Raw genomic sequence first — 20,752 nt, forward strand, 5'->3', positions numbered from 1 at the left:
GAGTCTTGGGATCATCACAGTGTATTAATATTGTAAAACTTAATACATGTCGCTCTGCCTAAAACATACAATATTCATCACGATTGTATTCTACTCAAAAAAGTAAATATAGTAAACTATGAAGAATTTTGAACCTAAAAGTAAAGAAACTTTACTAAAAAAAGCTGCTACACAGGACAATTGAATGGGCTTTCTAAACTTGAGGCCCTGGTATACTGGAAACTAACCGTCCTGGAGCTCCACCTTCTTTGGTGTGCGGTGTCTTCCCAGTGATTTGCTTCTCATTTAGGGAGTCAGACAGAGAACACCATCCAAAACAACACAAGCAACATGAATACAATTGAGAGTGGCGTACAGATGTATCCGCACCTGTACAATCACATGCAAAGAGATTTTAAACCACAGAGGTGCTGTTTGCCAGATGTTTACAAAACTTTTCTTTTCCCAGATGCCATGATTGCGTTTACTGTCACTCAGCCTCATCAAACATTATTCAGACATGAAACATCCTGTGCACATGAGAAAATGTTTAGGTGCATTCATGTCATGTGTGCAACTTTTTGTCCATGTGTTTCTTAAGCTGTGTCGAATGAGCGAAATTCTGTAGACACTGATCAGATCTGTACGGTTTCTCTCCAGTGTAAATAATCTTGTGTTTTCAGATGTGTTAAAGGATTAAACCTCGTCACAGTGTGAATCATCAGGTGCAGTTTCAATTTTGGAGCTGTAATAAAAGTCTTTTCAAACTCAAAGCACATATACTCTTCCACACCAGTGTGGATCTTAATGTGTTCATTAAGGTTTGCTGATCGGTTGAAACTCTTCCCATACTGAGTGCATGTGAATGGTTTCTCTCCAGTGTGGGTCTTCATGTGTTTTTTAAGGTCTGAGGAGTTGCTGAAACTCATCCCACACCAAAGCTGCTGTCACACTTGAGTTTTAGCATGCGGAATTCTTTTGCACTTCCTGCTTTGCTACTGTTCGGACGTCTTTGCCCACTGCTCCGCTCTTCGCACTCTTGCTTTTGTATCTTATACCCTAATTTTAACTTGAGCCTATCAGCACAGTGCTCAAACAACACGGCTTGAAGATCAGCATCGATTCTACAAACTTTCTGGAATATAGCTTTACTAACAAGAAAGGAATTACCGTCTAAACAATCCTCCCGCTACCAGCTATCAGCTGCTTACATTCCGGAGACGGGAAGACACGGCTGTGAAAATGCCTCTGGATCGGATTAATTCAGATTCTCACTGCTGTACAAACTGCCACAAACTTCTACAAAAGATTGCAGTTCTTGAAACGAAGTTGCTTGCGATCCGACCAGAACTTCAGCTTCATTGTGGATCCTCTCAGCACACAGCCGGTGAGTCCCATAAATCTGTTCCTGCTACTGTTTTGAGCACAGAAAAACAGAAAAGAACTGTTGAAAATGAGCATTGGCATAAACAAGGTGCGAGACCAAAGGGTACTCGAGGGGTCAGATCATACGCTGCCGCATTAGCGTCTTCTACCCCAAATACAGCTCGGACTCAAATACAGCTTCAGAACAGATATGAAGTTTTGAGTAATATGGGTGAAGAATCCCCAAATGTAGTCAGACAGAGATCGCATGATTCAGCAACTAATTCTGCATGGAACAGAGGCTCAAGGCCGACTAGACAGCGGCATTCTGCTCCGATCACACCTGAGATAAGAACACTAGTCGTAGGAGATTCAATAATCAAGAATTTCAGGAGCAGATCTACAATGACATACTGCTTTCCTCATGCAACAGTTTCTGATGTAAACAAAGAGCTTGAGGAAATTCTGAAAAAGCACAGTACTGCAAAACGGATTATCATCCATGTGGGGAAGAATGATATTCGGAAAGAACAGTCAGAACTACTCAAGAAAGATTTCTGTGAGCTCTTGGAAACAGCTGAAAGATTGAAGGTTCAGCCGTTCATAAGTGGACCACTCCCTGCAAGAGGGACAAATATGTTTTCACGGCTTCTTGGTCTAAATGTATGGCTACAGAAAACATGTAACAAGAAAGGACTGAATTTCATCGACAACTTCAATCTCTTCTGGAACCAAAGACAGCTGTTTACATCAGATGGCCTTCATCCAAACAAACTTGGTGCAAAGGTGCTAAAGGACAATATATTTTTCTCCCTCCATCATCCATCAGCTGTGTATGCCACTGAACTGAATTGCAAACACACACCTAGCAAATGTTCGGATGACCACAGGACTTCAAATCAGCTCCTGAGTGGACTTGTGGCTGACGAATCACCCAAGGACAGTGATAATGCCACGCAGCCAAAACACCCAATGTTGATAGAGACACTATCACTTGTACTCTGCTCAACACAGGCAGACTGTGACGCATCAGAACAGGATTGTAGCGCAGCAGTTCTGAATGAAGCAGCTCCTTTAAACTTTGACTTTTTGAGTGTTTGCAGAGCTAATAGGAGAGGTGGAGGCATCGCTGCCCTGTTTAAAGATGTGTATGAATGTAAACAAGTGTCATTTGGTGACTATCTGTCTTTTGAATATCTGAGTATAGCACTAAAAGGTGCTCCACGCATCTTACTAATCATTATCTACAGACCTCCAAAATATTCTCCAGCTTTTATTGAGGATTTTACAGAGCTGTTATCAATAGTAACCTCTGAATTTGATTATTTTAGTATTGCTGGGGATTTTAATATTCACATTGATAATCCAGAAATCAATGCTGTAAAAGAACTGATCACTGTTTTTAACACTTTTGATCTGACTCAGCATGTTCAAGGACCCACACACAATCGTGGACACACTCTTGATCTACTTATAACTAAGGGTTTACACATTTCATCAACTGTTGTTAAGGATGTGGCACTATCTGATCATTTCTGTATCTTTTTTGATATATTGATCACTCCAGCTATTAAAAACAGATCTGTCTCTGTCAGAAAGAGATGCATAAATGAGAACACCAGTGAGCAGTTTATGAAGGCCATATCACTAGCACCAAGTATATCTGCAGATTCTGTTGATTCTCTCCTTGATTTATTCAATTCGAAAATTGAGAATGTCATAAATGACATCGCTCCTGTTAAAGTCAAGAAGATGACTGGCAGGCAAAAGGGATCTTGGACAAGGTCACCGAAAGTACAAATGATGAAAAGACAGTGCAGAAAAGCTGAGCGTATGTGGAGAAAAACGAAACTAGTAGTCCATTATAACATCTATAAAGACAGTCTTCATGCCTTTAATATGGAACTAAACACTGCTAGACAGACTTTCTTTTCAAGCCTTATAAACAGCAACTTAAATAATGCTCGTACACTCTTTGCAACGATAGAGAGACTCACAAACCCCCCCAGTCAGATTCCCAGTGAGCTCCTCTCTGAAAGCAAATGTAATGAGTTTGCTCATTTCTTCACTGATAAGATTAATAATATCAGAAAGGCAATCAGCTCATCCAATCAACCAAGTTGTGTCGATATCAAACAAGCTCAACCACAACTTAAGAAATCAGACACTATGTCTGATTTCATGGCAATTAACAGCAAAATCTTAGAAGAAATTGTGCAAGTTATGAAAACATCAACCTGCAGTCTTGACACGCTCCCCACATCATTCTTCAAAACGGTGTTTACCTGTTTAGAAATGGATCTTCTAAAAGTGGTAAATGCTTCACTTCTATCAGGGGTTTTTCCAACCTCACTTAAAACTGCAGTTGTTAAACCCCTCTTGAAGAAGAGCAACCTGGATAACACCCTATTGAGCAATTACAGGCCAATCTCAAATCTCCCTTTCATTGGCAAAATCATTGAAAAAGTTGTTTTTAACCAGGTTAACAAGTTCTTAAACTTCAGGGGGTGTTTAGACAATTTTCAATCGGGGTTCAGAGCACATCACAGTACAGAGAGCGCTCTTATAAAGATAATCAATGATATACGCCTAAATACAGATTCAGGTAAAATAACAGTGCTGGTATTGTTGGATCTCAGTGCTGCATTTGACACTGTCGATCACAGCATACTTCTGGATAGGCTGGAAAACTGGGTCGGGCTGTCTGGCACGGTCCTTAAATGGTTTAGATCTTACCTAGAAGGTAGAGGTTACCATGTCAGTATAGGTGACCATAGGTCGAGGTGGACACCCATGAGGTGTGGAGTCCCACAAGGCTCGATTCTTGCACCTCTCCTGTTCATCCTTTACATGCTCCCTCTAAGCCAAATAATGAGAAAGAACCAAATCTCCTACCACAGCTATGCTGATGACACTCAGATCTACCTAGCCTTACTGCCTAATGACTACAGCCCCATTGACACCCTCTGCCAATGCATTGATGAAATGAGCAATTGGATGTGCCAAAACTTTCTTCAGTTAAACAAAGAGAAAACTGAAATTATTGTGTTTGGAAACAAAGATGAGGTTCTCAAGGTAAATGCGTACCTTGACACTAAAGGTCAAACGACAAAAAATAAGGTCAAGAATCTTGGTGTGACTCTGGAGTCAGATCTGAGTTTCAACAGTCATGTCAAAGCAGTCAGTAAATCAGCATACTATCATCTCAAAAACATAGCAAGAATCAGATGCTTTGTTTCTAGTGAAGATTTAGAAAAACTTGTTCATGCTTTTATCAGCAGCAGGGTGGATTACTGTAATGGACTCCTCACTGGCCTTCCTAAAAAGACAGTCAGACAGTTGCAGCTCATCCAGAACGCTGCAGCCAGAATTCTAACCAGAACCAGAAAATCAGAGCACATCACACCTGTCCTCAGGTCTTTACACTGGCTGCCAGTTACATTCAGAATAGATTTTAAAGTATTATTACTGGTCTATAAATCACTAAATGGCCTAGGACCTAAATACATCACAGATATGCTCACTCAATACAAACCTAACAGATCACTCAGATCTTTAGGATCATATAAACTAGAAGTTCCAAGAGTTCAGTCAAAGCAGGGTGAATCGGCTTTTAGCCACTATGCCCCTCGCTGCTGGAATCAGCTTCCAGAAATGATCAGATGTGCTCCAACATTAGGCACATTCAAATCAAGACTGAAAACACATCTGTTTAGCTGTGCCTTTACTGAATGAGCACTGTGCTGCGTCCGACAGATTGCACTATCATGTTTTTCTCTTCTTCTTCATTCTTTTATATCACATTTTACCTGTTTTTATGTTTTGTTTTGTTTTTATGCATTTTTATTATTTGTTTTTATTTTTATTTTATTTTTACTTGTTTCTTTTATTCTTGTTTATGTAAAGCACTTTGAATTGCCATTGTGTATGAAATGTGCTATATAAATAAACTTGCCTTGCCTTGCCTTGCCTTGTACGGCACTGCAAAAAGGGTAGGGCTGTGCAATTAATTGAAAGTCTGGTTTCAATTTTGATTTTGGCTTCTAATGATTATAAAACTAAATTGAGATAAACAATTACTGCATCATATACCGCCCCCTTTCCAGTTGTACACATTTGTTGCTCTGCAAAGCTCAGTTTCACGTGAAAATGACTAAAATCATGTACCGTATTTTCCGCACTATAAGGCGCACCTAAAAGCCTTAAATTTTGTTATAAAACGGCCATGCGCCTAATAATCCGGTGCGCTTTATGTGTGCACGGAGTTCAAAAATCTGTCTAATCTGGACAGTTAGAAGACCAACTTAAATGAATTCGGAGCTTGCTGTCATTCCGGGAGGACTAACAAAAGAACTTCAACCGCTGGATATTGGTGTAGACGGCGTTTAAAGTGAAGTTGCGAGCTGCGTGGGAGCAATGGATGACAGACGGCGAACACACTTTTACTAAGACTGGTAAGCATGCCGGGCGAGTTACGCCACCATATGTGAATGGATTGTGGATGCCTGGGCTAGGGTGTCTGCTTTAACTTTTGTCCGAGCTTTCGCAAAAGCCGGAACAGCCACCCGGCAATGAGACTGACTCCGACAATGATGAGAGAGAACCCGGCGTGTTTGATGACGAAACTGCCCAGCTGTTCAATTCAGACACAGAAGATGAGGACTTTGATGGATTTTTGGGAGAAGACTGATTGAAAAAAATAATAATGTGAGTGTATTGTTAAATAGTACAATAAAGTTCAACTAAACTATGTTAACTGTTTTGCTTCCATTACCTTTTTTGCAGACAGTGTATTTTAGCGTGCGCCTTATAATACGGTGCGCCTTATGTATGGGTCAAGTACAGAAATAGACCCCGTAATTGAGACTGCGTCTTATAATCCGGTGCGCTTTATAGTGCGGAAAATACGGTACTGTGTTGTTTGCAGCATGGAATGCGCATCATTCATTGATGTATGTTCGAATCATTCATGTTTTAAAAGCGAAAAGAGCGTATGCTGTTGTGTTTGGGCACTTAGCCTCAGAGACAAGCAGAGCACACACATCTAACGCCATCTTAATGCGAGCGATTTAATGGTCAAATATAAGATTTGTGTCAGAGCGTAATGTTTAGTGAATATTCATATTAACCCTCATTTGTGTAATAAACAAACAAGTAACAATAAAAAGACAAGTGAAAGAGAAACCATATCAGTTATACTGCACTATTCTTAAAGAGAAGGCGCGCAATATTCCTGCTGCCGCCTGTTTTTCTTATTAATCAAAAAACAAAGGGAGAAAATCCCTCACTGCTCTTGACTGAAGGATGTTTGTAGCTGAAGTTTTTTTTCTAACAGTTAAGATTTTTAAAGCACACTTTGTTTCATATTTTTATTCTATTGTATGTATTTCCCTTTCCCTTTTTTTACAGGGAGGAAAATAACTGCATATTTACAGTTAAAGTCAGAGTTTTTTCCTGAATTATTAGCGACCCTTTCCCCCCAATTTCTGTTTAATGGAAAGATTTATTTTCAACCTAGACAGATTTACTAACTCATCTCTAATAACTGATTTCTTTTATCTTTGTTAAGATGATATTTTTCAAGATACTAGTATTTAGCTTAATGTGAAATTCAAAGGCTTAATTCATGTAATTAGGCAAGTCATTGTACAAAAGTAGTTTATTCTGCAGACAATCAAAAAATGTATATTGCTTAAGGGGGCTGATAATATTGAGCTATTAAAATAGGTTACAAAATATTTACACCTGCTTTTATTCTAGCCGAAATAAAACAAATAAGCCTTTCTCCAGAAGAAAAAAATATTATAGAAAATACTGTGATAAATTCCTGTTAAACATCATTTGGGAAATATTTATATACAAAAATAAAATTCAGGGTAAATAATTTTGACTTAACTGATAATCGTTTTGAATCATCGTGATTACAATTATTACCAAAATAATCGTGATTATGATTTTTTCTATAATCGAGCAGCCCTAGAAAAGGGGCGGGATTAAACAAGATGATTACACATTAACTGAGCGACTGGTCCATATTTTACATTTCTGTCCAGAGAGGTCTTGTTATGAAAAGTCCAGTGTGACCGCGGCTTAAGTATAAGTGAATTGTATCTCTCCAGCGTGGAACTTCATGTGGTAATTAAGGGATGTTGACTGGCTGAAACTTTTCCCACACTGAGTGCATATGAATGGTTTCTCTCCAGTGTGGATCCTCATGTGCTGATTAAGGTTTGATGAGCAGGTAAAACACTTTCCACACTGAGTGCATGTAAATGGTTTCTCTCCAGTGTGAATCCTCATGTGTTTATTAAGGTGTGATGATTGGCTGAAACTCTTCCCACACTGAGTGCATGTGAATGGTTTCTCTCCAGCGTGGAACTTCATGTGGTAATTAAGGGATGATGACTGGCTGAAACTTTTCCCACACTGAGTGCATATGAATGGTTTCTCTCCAGTGTGGATTCTCATGTGCTGATTAAGGGTTGATGAGCAGGTAAAACACTTTCCACACTGAGTGCATGTGAATGGTTTCTCTCCAGTGTGGATCCTCATGTGTTTATTAAGGGATGATGATTTGCTGAAACTCTTCCCACACTGAGTGCATGTAAATGGTTTCTCTCCAGTGTGGATCCTCATGTGTTGATTGAGGGATGATGATTGGCTGAAACTCTTCCCACATTTAAGGCATTTGAATGGTTTCTCTCCAGTGTGGATCATCATGTGGTGATTAAGGTGTGATAAATAGTTGAAACTCTTCCCACACTGAGTGCACGTGAATGGTGTCTCTCCAGTGTGGATCATCATGTGTAAATCAAGGTGTGATAATTGGCTAAAACTCTTTCCACACTGAGTGCATGTGAATGGTTTCTCTCCAGTGTGGATCATCATGTGTTTACTACGGGATGATGATTGACTGAAACTCTTCCCACACTGAGTGCACGTGAATGGTTTCTCTCCAGTGTGGCTCATCATGTGTTTATTAAGGTTTGATGATTTGCTGAAACTCTTTCCACACTGAGTGCATGTGAATGGTTTCTCTCCAGTGTGGATCATCATGTGTACATTAAGGTGTGATAAGCAGCTGAAACTCTTTCCACACTGAGTGCATGTGTATGGTTTCTCTCCAGTGTGGATCATCATGTGAATCTTAAGATAGCCTTTTTTTCCAAAACTCCTTCTACAGTGAGTGCATTTGAAACGAGTCTTGTCTGTCCTTTTCAAAATACCATCAGTCTGTAAATAGTTTTTTTCCTCAATTTTGACATGATGTTCCTCCTCTTTCCTCCCCTCATTCTCTCTTAGGTCTGAAATAAATAGATAAAACATTAGTTTTCATTAAGTCTTACAAACTCTCAAAAAAAGCTGAAAAAAGAAAAGACACTGAAACATTGGCTACACACATTGTAATTTTGATGCACATTAAATGTAAAATAAATCAGATAATATTTAGTTCTGTCCATTAATGTGTACACATTTAAGCAGATTTAATGCAATTCATGTTTATTTACCTAGTAAAGTTACCTACAAATGGGACTCTTATTCTGAAACCGCACTTGTTTGGGTGTGTTGTGGAAGAAAAGCGCAGCACATAGTGACAGTAGTGGTGGGCAAAGCGAGGCTTCATGAAACACTGAAACAGTCAAAGCAAAAGTGTCGAAGCTGTGAAACGTTTCGAAACCCCACTCTACAGTGACATCTAGTGGTCATTTTTTATGTATTGCACTGAAACAGCTTTAGCAAAGAACAGTTGAGCAAATTGAGGTAATAACACCCCACTTTGTATAATTGAATCTTCAAGTTACTTAGTGGAGTGGTTAAGGTGCCTGACTACCATGCGGGGATAGTGGGTTCGAATCCAGGCTAATACAGCCATTTTGAAATCCTTTAATACCAGTTGGTAATGCTTTGTTCTTGTATTGTTTTGTTTCAACATTGGTCTGACAACCGAATAAACACTTTCTAAATAAATATGTCTTGTTTTGGTCTTAAAACAGGGTTATTTCTAGATCAGACAATGTGGCCTGAAGTTGTCAAGAATTATTTATATTATTCATTAAATTTTCCATTTATTGCATTTTATTAACGTCTACCCAAACCCAAAACCCAACCATCACAGTACTGTAAAATATTTATTATTGTTTTACAGTGTTACAAAAATGATGCAAAATTGATGGCGTAACTGCTGCTGTATCCTATTTAGGCTACACAAAACAGAAACATGATTAAAACACACAAAACCATGACTTCAGAGTATTTGTACAAGTTGGGATTCGAACCAAAAAAGTAATTCGAAGCATAGCAACAGCGTGCACACGCACAGTCCACTAGGCCATATGAAACAGGAATTTTCTCTGACCTTGGCAGTCAAATACAGATTCGCCAGGCCTTGACACGCTTCTAAGCTAATCAATACTTTGAATCGCTTTAGTTACGTCACCAGGTGTTTCGAAACACTTAAGTCATGTGACTTGGGTGCTTCGGTGCAGTGTTTCGAAATACTTGTGCTTCAGGATCTCGACACTGTGTCGAAACGTCAGTTTCACATCAGCCATCCCTAAGTGAGAGGAGCTGCCGATGTCTGCGGGTGCGTGAAAGCTGTGCGCATTAACAGCTGAGAGGACGTTTTATACCCGTTCGCTTTCAATGATTGCTGCAGATGCAATATCTGGATGCTAGTCACTGAACTCAAAATAAGCCCTTTCGTTATTAATTTGTTAATGATTTCTGTTTTACCCAAACAACTTTATATACATCTTTAGTATACGGACAAGCCCGGACATGTCCCGTAATGATCATTCAGTTATTCAGATCACCGTTATTATTCTCCTTTGAGGTTTTCCTAACAGTTTATATTGTAATGTGAATCTGATATGTTATAAATTAAACGTGGAAAGGGGCTAGTATGGCTGAAAGACTGTTTAACTGCCTCACAATTTGTAGCATTTCTGGGCATTTAATGTATACCTGCATGTGAATGAGTATTCTATCGACACATGAATGTTTAATCTAGACCTTTTTCCAGATAAATCTAATTTCTACTTATCTAAATTGTTTAGTAAAAAAATGTAACTGATAGGGATGTAACGGTATTGTAAATACCGTCATACCGAAATATTAATTTTTTTCGATATTACCGTAGTCGCATGACTCGGTAAAACTATAGGTCTTCTGAGAAAATTTGCTCAGGCGAATGAAGCGAACGGGAGGTACCGGAAACTACAATTCCCATCAGCCCAGGCTTGACCATCATCCCTTGCGGTCTGTTGTCGCTACAGATCCAGTAATGCGGAAATGGAGTGTGCTGCTAGAAGCGGGGATCAAAAAGAGCTGGAAAACCCTAAAGCGGGTGTTGTCGCCGCGCGCCTACTGAATAGTGGTGTTGTCGCGCGAGTTCTTATCAGCTGTGTTGTCGCGCGCGTACTGTAAATCGGGGACGGAGGGTATGTCGCGTCGCGGGGGCACTTTTGATCATTTTGGAAGGGAACTTTCTATCCAAGACTAAAAAGGGCATGTGCACTGCACAGGTTGAGCACTGTGTGTGCATGTGCCTGCAAGTTGGGGAATACGACTCAGTCATGGGGACTGCAGAAACACAGCACACTGTTCAGATTGATGCAGACATGAGATCTCTATCTCACTCATGGTTTGTCCTCTCAAGTGGGGGAAAGACAATGCACAACGTTACCCACTGCTGTCAACCTGGGCCAAGTCATATCTCTCTTGTCCCAGAAACCTCAGTCCCAAATGAGAGGGTTTTTTTCTGTTGCAGGGGACATTGTAAATACCCAGAGATACCAGCTTTTACCAGATTATATTTATATGATAATTTTCCTTTAAACCCATCTCTATCTAAGTGAGTGAGTGATTAAATGTTGAATGTGATGAGTTTTCAACAATACTAAATTGAAACTTAATTTTTTTACATGGTTTAATATTTTTTTGTTATTAAAATTGAAGTTCCTGTTTCAAAGCTTACAGATAGATGGCTAATTTGTATATCATTGACACTTTTGGCACTTTTTTGGAGTATTTTCATAAGTTTTGTTTTTTTCCTGTACATGATTCAATAAATACTGTACCGTGACATTCATACCGAGGTATTACCCTACCGTGAAATTCTGATACCGTTACATCCCTAGTAACTGATGTTAATAAGGAATACTGGTTTATTACATAACAGCAAATTTTGTTTATACATTTGTAGCTTATTTATTATTTTTATTGTACTTAATATTGTTCAGACTATGTACATCCTTGCATTTTCATCTGGGGTCCACTCCTCAACATTCAATATAAAGTGATAAAACAAATAACCTGTCTCCACATCCTTTGTGCTCTGACCAGTACTCAGAAGGGTTTACTCAAATTATTCATCTTCTGAACGTAAAACCTGTAGAACTAATTATCTAGTGCTTTTACAATGTAAATTACTCCACTTCCATTGCCCCAGCAACCCTGGACCCCGACATGTTCACATATCACCACATCTCCCCTCCTTAAAGTGATGATGCCCCCCTGTAGTAAATATATAGCAAATTCCCTTTTAGCAACATAGAACAAAGCAAATTATTTTTCCAAACTGGTAACAGATATCAATATCAACTTAACAATATCCTTTGCTTACAATCGTCAAACTCTTAACCATAACCTGTCAACATCACAGATGTGTTTTTAAGTTCACTTTTTTTCTTTTTTTTCCACAATCTTACACCATACTGTAGAAGTTAACATGCAAGTGGATTCTTTGCATCTGTACGGTTAGTGTAAACACCTACCCCAAAACATAATCCTTAAATTTTACTGGCTGTTTTACTTCTATACCAGTAAGGGTTCTTTTGCTTGAAGGTGTATGAGCGTGTAGTGTACTGGAAATTGGGGTAGCAAACCCATTCATAGAGTCTGTGTAGCAAGATAGCTTATTAAAGCTAGCTGTGGATCTGGATGTGAGTAGTGAGGGCTGGAGGTAGTGTGAACGAAACCGTATGACGTTTTGAACTCCACAAACTCAGCGGACGTAAACTGAGTAGCATTGTAAGTTATAAGTTTGTATGGGATCCCCCACTGAACAAACATAGTTTTCAGATGCTTAATCACCAGCTGGCTTGTAATAGTTTGCAGAAGTGTGATCTCAATATCACGAGAATAATAGTCTCCCACTATTAAATATTTCTTACCATCTAGTTCACATATGTCCACAGCGATCTTTTGCCATGGCCCATCAGAAAGGGTTGTAACCATCAGGGGTTCTCTCTTTTGTATCGACTTTTAGACTTGACAGAACTCGCACGTCTCTACTGTTTTTGTAATGTCTTTGCCTATTCTAGGCCACCATACAGACATATTTGCCTTCTTTTTGCACTTCGTGAGGCCTTGATGATCTGTGTAAAGCTGACGTAACACATCCAGTCTCTGTAAACCAGGAATCATAATTCTATCCTTATAAAGCAAAAGTAGAACAATTTCTGAAAGGTGAGCCCTAGCTGCATAAAACCTGTGCAGCACACTTGTCAACTGAGATGTTTGACTGGGCCATCCTTGGGCCATCTCCATCTCCTGGGCCATCTCCAACTGGAGATCTGAATATTGAAGCGTGGCTTATGGCAATAAACCAGTCTTCCCTCACAGGCTTAAGGCTGATTTATACTTCTGCGTCAAGCGCACGCATATGCTACGGCACAGCCTACACGTAGCCATAAGCCGTGGCCGTCAACGTCTCTGACATGCACCTCTCAAAACATGCAACTACACGTCGCACCGACACATAGCGCAAGCTCTGTGATTGGTCGGCTTGGTAGCGCTGACGAGTCTGGGCGGTACCGAGAGCCGTGCGAATAGCGCGAGACTGATGGAGCGATTCTTTCAAGTGTGGAGTCCCAGGAAGGAGCTTCAGATGGAAAGTTTTGTTTTGTGTTTACCTCATGGTTAAAGTTGTTGCACGTCCGCCGGTTCCTGCCTCAAAATGAGTGAGTTTGAGCCACTTTTACATTCAGGAAGCGTTCAGAAAAAACAAAACACTAGTGAAGAAACTCGACACAGAGGAACATTAACACCTCATTGCCAACTAGCATTTCGGAAGTGTTATTGCAGAAAAACAGAGTTGACAGTTGACAGTACTGCCTGTACAAACATTGTCAGGTCACGCTCTGTGTCAGACTCGCTGTAATGAGTCAGAGAATTTCTGGAAAGACTCTCTGCCTCCTCAAGCTGTTTGCCTGGTACATGCACTGCTTTGACATTAAATCTCATCAAACGTATCAGCAACCGTTTGCACCATGAGGGAGCTTTGTCAAGTGGCTTATGGTCAGTCTGGAGCTCAAATTTGTCAACACCTTGCAAGTAATGTGAGAACCGCTCACATGCCCACACTCCAACTAGGCATTCCTTCTCGATTTGAGTAGTGGCGTTCAGTCTTCAGTCCTTAAACAGAAAGCAATCAGAAGTGCTTCTTCCTGCTGCTGAAACAGGGCAGCACCTAGACCATAACTATCTGCGTCCGTGCTGACCACTGTGATCTTGGTAGTATCATAGAACGCTAGCGCTGGTGCTGTGGTCAACATGCTCTTCACCCTGTTAAACGCCTGCATCTGTGCCTTGCTCCAGTTCCATTCAGTGTCCCCCTTAAGCAGCTAAGTCATTGAATGAATTACTGACGAAAGACCTGAAAGGAATTTACCCAGTTAATTTTCCATCCCTAAGGCCTATCGCAATTCAGTCAGATTCGTAGGACAGAGGATCTCCATTATAGCTCTCACTTTGTTAATGTCAGGCAGGATCCCATCCTTTCTAATAATATATCCAAAGAATTAAATTTCAGATTTTCCAAAGTGATGCTTCTCTTAATTTAACTTAAGACCAGAGTCTCTGACGGAATTAAGGACTGCCTTGAGGTTGCGATCATGCTTCTCCTTGTCTCTACCCAACACCAGTATATTGTCCATCACTGCAACAGAGCCAGCATGGTTTTTGAGAAGAGTGCTCATTTCTCTCTAAAATATCTCCGGAGCGGAGGTTTTTCCAAAGGGTAGCCTCCGGAAACAGAAGCGGCCAACTGGCGTTATAAAAGTTGTGAGTTTTCTGCAGCTTGAAATTAATGGTATCTGATAAAATCCACTGGATACATCTAGAATCCATCTGGATGCTGTTTATGGGTTTAGCCTGCTTGCCCATTGCATAGAGCAGTAAATTCACCTGTACATCATTGTCTACCTTGTCAAGTTTTGTTGAAATTCTAAATCAAGATAAACGCTGCTTCCATGCCGGCCAACTTGATGGCTGTGCAAAATCAAAACCTTAGGGCATGTGAAACTTTAACATTATCCTTTCGTCCTCCTTCTCAAATGATAGGAGTGCACTGAGAACTTTCAATCTGACACCATGTCATGTTAAACAGAGTAGACCAGCGCTTTAGAACTCAGAATTTCACTTTATTAAAGCATGCACTCATTAGCGATATTTCTGCCTTCTGTGTCAGCCTGCTCGTGCTGGCTCTGCCCCTGTTGCCCCAGCAACCCTGGATCATGACACAGAACAGCCAATCTCAATAACCTGTTCACATATCACCACATAGGGAATACTTGTTCATTCTGTGCCTGACTGGTAAACACATCAGAAAAAAATGTTGTGGGGTAACAGCTAAACAATTAGCTGAATATTTGCCTTGCAGACATGAGACATACCTGTACAGCAGGGGTCACCAAACTTGTTCCTGGAGGGCTGGTGTCCTGCAGATTTTAGCTCCAACCCTAATTAAACACACCTGAACAAGCTAATCAAGGTCTTACTAGGTATACTTAAAATATCAAGGCAGGTGTGTTGAGACAAGTTGGAGCTAAACCTTGCAGGGACACCGGCCCTCCAGGACCGAGATTGATGACCGAGATGCTGTACAGCATCTGCATAAAGGCTGAAATGTGTACCTTACCCCTTGTGTGCTGTTGGGTCATTTTCATCCATTCTGGGGTGATTTTGAGTTTGGCCAAAACTTTCCCTGTGTTTCAGCAAACAGACTGTTATTTGGGGACATATTATTTTGACATATTCAGGGAAAATGCTTTGAAAAAATAAAAAAACTCAAACTCTGGCCAAATTTACTCTCTATTCATTATATTCATGGCTGTTTTTTTCTCCATTGGCCTCTATTATAACAACATTTTTTGATTACAAAGCCTGACAGCATATAATCATGCATATATGACTCTTGGCGTTTTCAGTGACAACATTGTTTAATTGGTCTCCACCCATGGAACGGAAAAAAGGAAATGGGTATAAAGAAGAGGAGAAGAGTTGAAGAGCGCAGCATTATGTGGTGTGCGGAAGAAAAAGAAGTTGACTAAACTGTTGCAGTGCGGGGAAACGAGTAGGGAAACCGGGTCGAGTGTAGCAGTGTAAACTTAATGACTGGCTGTGAGAAACAAAAAGCGAAAGTACGTATCAAGGCAACAGAGCAAAGGCCGATGTCTTGTAACTGAAGTGCTCGTGATGTCTGTGAACGGATTCGTCAACACCCTCAACCTTCACATCCACACCTCCACATTCGCCATTCCCCTCTCATTTCTCTTGACCAAAAGTTTTTGTTTTCTTTGCCCAAATTCTCATTTTATTTCTCGTTTTGTTTTCTCCCAGTAGTATTATTATCATTATTTTTTTTCCGTTTTCAAATTGGATGAATCTGCTGGCCTGAAATCATTCACATTTTTTTCCTTTCACTTTCATTTGAGTTATAAGTGCTGAGGGTTTTGTGTTTCATTGTGAATAGTGTTATATTTTTTTTTTGGACTTCATGTTGGAGCGGCGCCATGTAAAGACGCAAACTGTTGAGGTCCTTACATGAAACTTAAAATTTTGCTTAATATTACTCTTATCCTAAATACCTTAAACCTACCTATCCTGGAAAATAAGCGTTTATAAGTGTATGAGTTTAGCTGTTCTGAGGGTAATTAATTTTAAATCAGGATGAATAAAGGTCGAAGCAACCGTAGGGAGGCAGAATCCGCTACTAGCCTCCATGCTAATGCTAATCCGAAGTGCAAGCTGCATCTTAAAAAAAAAAAAGAGAGAGAGACGGCTCTGGCGAGTGATAACAGTGCGGTCCTTCAAGCTATTGATGCACTAAAGGGTGATTTAATTAGGCCGATTTTGAAAAGGCCGTTGCACAGTCAAATTAACTTTGCAATCAAATTAACCAGCTTCAGACAGTTACATAATGCTGTGGAGCACATCAACGCCAGAGAGGAAGCAGCGGAACAGCGAGTGACTGGTCTGGAGTCTGTTTTGGGTGGATACTCTGACTCACTTACTACCCTGGAAAAAAGAGTTTAGTATAGTGAAAAAGGAGCTGGCTCTGCTGAGAGACCGAAGCAAAGATATTGAGGAGGGGTCTCGCCGCTCAATTCTCCGCATAACAGGAGTTTAGAAAGGACTGGAGCACGGCAGACACGTGACTGAATTTGTAGCCGGCCTTCTGAAAGATATTCTGAACCTTAAGAGACTCCACTTCTGGACCAGGCACACCGCACTCTACGCAGCAAACCAGTGGATGACAAGGAACCGCCACACGCCTTCCTGATTAAATGCCACTACTTTTCCGAAAAGAGGATATTTTGAAGAAAGCCATTGATCACTATAGCACATGTTCGTTGTTGTTATTTCTAGTTCTCAAGTATATTTGGTCAATAATGGGGTAGCTTTGTAGTAAAACATCAAGAGCTGTTTAAATTGTTTTGCTTTAAGAGTTTTGCTTTAAATTGTTTTCGCTTTAAGCTAGTTAAGAGTGGGAGTAGCTGGAAGTGTGTGCAAGTTTACACGCAATGTTTCAATCTTGTGTTGTTTAGTGTTTATAAGTGTATGTGCGATCACCTCTTTTTTCTCTCTATTTTTTTTCTTTCCTCCCTCTCTCCCACACATCTCCCTACATTCAAAACCCACAGATACCTTTCAGAAGTTTCTGATAAATGTTTTCGACAGCCCTCCATAAAATTGGTGGAGTAAAGACAAACTTTACCAGTTGGAATGTGCGGGGGTTAAATCACCCAGTGAAACGAAACAAGGTGTTCGTATATATTAAGTTAAAATCTGATATTGTATATTTACAGACACATCTGTTGAAAAAAAAGACTATATTAAGTTTAGTAGAGGAGGCTATACATAAATATATCATTCTAACATTAATAGCAAAAGTAGGGGCGTTGCTGTACTCGTACATAAGAATGTACAATTTGTTTCGGAGTCAAATGTGTTGGATAAAAAGGCAGATATATAATAATCCAAACTTTTAACATGTCTGTGGTCCTGGCCAATGTGTATGCTCCTAATTGGGACAATGTACAATTTTTCAGTGATATAGGGCTCTATTTTGACGGTCCATGCGCAAAACGCAGGGCGCAAAATGCTTTCAGGGCGTGTCAGGACGCGTTTTTGCTAATTTAAGGACGGGAAATCTGCCTTGCGCTTCGGCGCATGGTCTAAAAGGGTTGAGTTTATTTTCTTAATGAGTTATAGGTGTGTTTTGAGAACAAACCAATAACAGTCTCATCTCCCATTATCTTTAAGAGTCAGCTGTGTCGCGCCAAGAGCGCATTCGCTATTTACAGGACGCAAAGTAAGTCTAAGTGGAAAAAATGAGCATTTCACAAGCAAACAGCTAACAGTTAACAGTTTTTTAACAGAAAACTGTTAAACAGAGCATCTACTGTGTGAGAATGAGAGATAATCGATCCCTTTCACTTTCGCTCTTGGATAGGGAAACCTTTACGCACAGACATCAATTAGTCTATAAATTAATACTTTTGTTTGTTAAGCGCAAATATTCGTTTTAAAACTATTTCTAAATTCAGTTCTAATTTCCAGCAAACAAATAAATGAACAATAATAACAAAATGTGCTCAAACACCTGAGTTATATCTTAAAACACATGCTGTGCCCCATATGGTCTAAAACCTGACAGGTGGGCAAATCTAAGCTTGTTTTTAATAAAACAAATATACATATGGATATAATAAATAATACAGCTAATAATAATATTATACTAAAGCAAATTGTTATGTATGAACTGAAAAAGCCTCCCGAGATGAAGAAGACATGAAGGCAGTGGTTTTTCATATTTATGTAGGCTAGAAAATAATATGTTTTGTAATATTTTAATCCTTTATATTTATATTCTATATCTATTCTTATTATATCCTATATATATATCCTTAATATTAACATTTTTTCATATGTAAAGATATTTGCCTATTGCTCTCTTGTGTGTATTAAGCAGTGTGTAAGCGAGGCGCAACTCTGCGCCTGAGTTTAGACCGGGTTAGTTTTGGTCTAATAAAAAATCTATTATAGTTTCTCAAAATAGCAACGCGCCAGCGGTCCTCCTCAGAACGCCTTCCTTTTTAGACCAGAACACCTATGATGCGCAAAAATGAGCGCAAAAATGAGCGCTAATGCATTTGCTATTTAAACAGCCTAGCGCAATGCCTCAAAACGACTCTTGCGCCAAGCTTAAACTACCAAAAGACTACTGCATCACGCCTTGCGCCACACTGCGCCGGGTGTATGATATGGCCCTTATTTTAAATTTTGCCAAGTCTCGACACACACAATTTAATTTGAGGAGGCCTACAACACAATATTTCAGTAAATTTAAGACTTCTCAAGGCCTAAATTTTAGATTTTGGAGTTTACAACATTTTATGACTCGCGGAAACCCTGTTAAACACAATAGCCCTGGTAATTAGTTATTATAATAATGATGTAATTCTAGATACTATCTGTGAGAACTAGTAACAACTACTAGAAACAAGTTTAATCCCATAGAAGTTGATTAAAAAAAGGGTAATTGTGATCAACGTGACATATACAAATGGAAAGTACTAAGCCAACACTATCCCTGTAATAGCAGATATCTTCTATGAGAATACTGTAGGTCAAATATCCTCAGCTCAGTTAAACTTTTTAAATTTATTGTTTTTATTAATTTTATATATTGCCAGTGCTCAACAAGAACAAGAAAAGCAATAACCTTAAGAAGGTAGAGAAAATGGGAGACTAATAATACATAAAATGAATGACAAAAGACACGAGAACAAGTATTGAAAGAAACTCATTCCTGTCTTTCAATGAGTGCTTATGTGCATTTAGGAGAACTAGGCAGCACACTCAGGGCTTAATTTAGTATTGTTATTATTAAAAATATATCAGTATGAAAACCAACCTGTTTGTTCCTGCAGATCTTCCTGTTTGACTGTGAATGTTTCTTCAATCTTCACATCTTCACTCTCCTCTTTAATAAACGCCATCTTTATAACAGTGTGGAGATCAGTCGCTTCAGCAGGAGTTTTTCTCTGTGTTTGGACACTTTATCCTGCTTAAAATGAACAAAACAATAAAAATGTCCTGTTTAAAATAAATTAATAAATAGAAACAAAATAACTTCTCTTCAACACTTGCTTCAACAGAAATCAGGAAAAAGAGTAAGTCAGAGCAAGATACAATAGCCACAAATTAGCTGAACAATACTACGTTACTCCATTTCTAATATAGTGATGTTTACTTAGAATGGAATGACATTATGCTATTTAATAAATTAAACCTTCATTAAAACACTTATTACAAACTATCAAAGTACAACATTGTTCACAGTCAAATAAACAGGGTTAATGTTGTTTAGAAGTCACACTTGCATGCTAATAGAGACTTCTAAACGAACGAATGTGCGAATATAAAACCAACTTTACCTCTATGTCAACAGCAGGTATATCATTTAGCATCTGGTGAAAACCTGAAACTTTAATCAATTCGTTTATATCTGTGTAAAAGCTTTAAAACAAACCTTTCTCCAGTTGAATCACAGCGCAGTAGCGGCGCAGCCTCATGACGTCACACGACAAGCCATAATAAAAGTCTTCTTCTGAGGTTAATGGCGGTTGGCAGACCAACTTGCATGGTGCATTCCCGCCACCTACTGGATAGAAATGTGGAGCGCAAAATGTAGAAAAAATCATGAAAACAAATAAATATTAAAATAAAATGATGTACGAATGGAGAAGATAAGATTACCAGAGGGACGAGAAAACAGGGGGCTATTCCATAAAACTAGCTTACAGAAAAAGCCAGGCTTATTTTGGTAAGTCAGGTTTATTAATGGCAGATTCTGTTTCATAAATCAAATTTACAATAGTTCAAACTTAGTTACCCTGGCAACTTATGCTGAAACTAACCTGGTCCAGGACCGGCTAACGCTCAGGCTAAGTCTTAAGTTCAAGCTTAATATATATATATATATATATATATATATATATATATATATATATATATATATATATATATATATATATAATTTTTTATGTTTTTTTGGCCCACCCTGAAGTTCCAAGCTGGAGCTGGGCCTGATGATTAGTGGATTAAAAAGTTTTTCAAA

General features: G+C 39.2%; 2 protein-coding genes across 8 annotated transcripts in view; one reads left to right on the plus strand and one right to left on the minus strand.

Annotated features, from left to right (window-relative positions):
- The window catches only part of LOC137491103 (uncharacterized), a 1,183,352-nt gene that overhangs the window by 700,983 nt on the left and 461,617 nt on the right, over nucleotides 1–20,752 (plus strand). The gene's annotated exons all lie outside the window — the stretch shown is intronic.
- Nucleotides 6,974–20,205, minus strand: znf1141 (zinc finger protein 1141). Of its 6 annotated transcripts, none has more exons than XM_073945359.1 (4): nucleotides 20,165–20,205; nucleotides 19,547–19,696; nucleotides 8,853–8,974; nucleotides 6,986–8,648 (listed from the first exon to the last, which is right to left on the minus strand). In XM_073945359.1, the coding sequence occupies exon 4, from the start codon at nucleotides 8,482–8,484 to the stop codon at nucleotides 7,435–7,437; it is 1,050 nt and encodes a 349-aa protein (XP_073801460.1). In that variant the 5' UTR covers nucleotides 8,485–8,648; nucleotides 8,853–8,974; nucleotides 19,547–19,696; nucleotides 20,165–20,205; the 3' UTR covers nucleotides 6,986–7,434. The 6 variants fall into 6 exon arrangements, with proteins under 6 accessions (NP_001410314.1, XP_073801460.1, XP_073801461.1 ...); XM_073945360.1 differs by lacking the exon at nucleotides 8,853–8,974 and adding an exon at nucleotides 15,261–15,331; XM_073945358.1 differs by having other exon boundaries at nucleotides 19,547–19,699.

This window comes from Danio rerio, chromosome 4 (genome assembly GCF_049306965.1).
Source record: "Danio rerio strain Tuebingen ecotype United States chromosome 4, GRCz12tu, whole genome shotgun sequence".
NCBI lineage: Eukaryota > Metazoa > Chordata > Actinopteri > Cypriniformes > Danionidae > Danio > Danio rerio.

Bases quoted from the DNA above. Each gene is read 5' to 3' on its own strand.
- znf1141 (NM_001423385.1), bottom strand. From the start codon at position 19,631: ATGGCGTTTATTAAAGAGGAGAGTGAAGATGTGAAGATTGAAGAAACA. The intron at 8,649-19,546 runs GTTGGTTTTCAT...TATTTATTTCAG, and splicing joins AGATCTGCAGGAACAAACAG to ACCTAAGAGAGAATGAGGGG.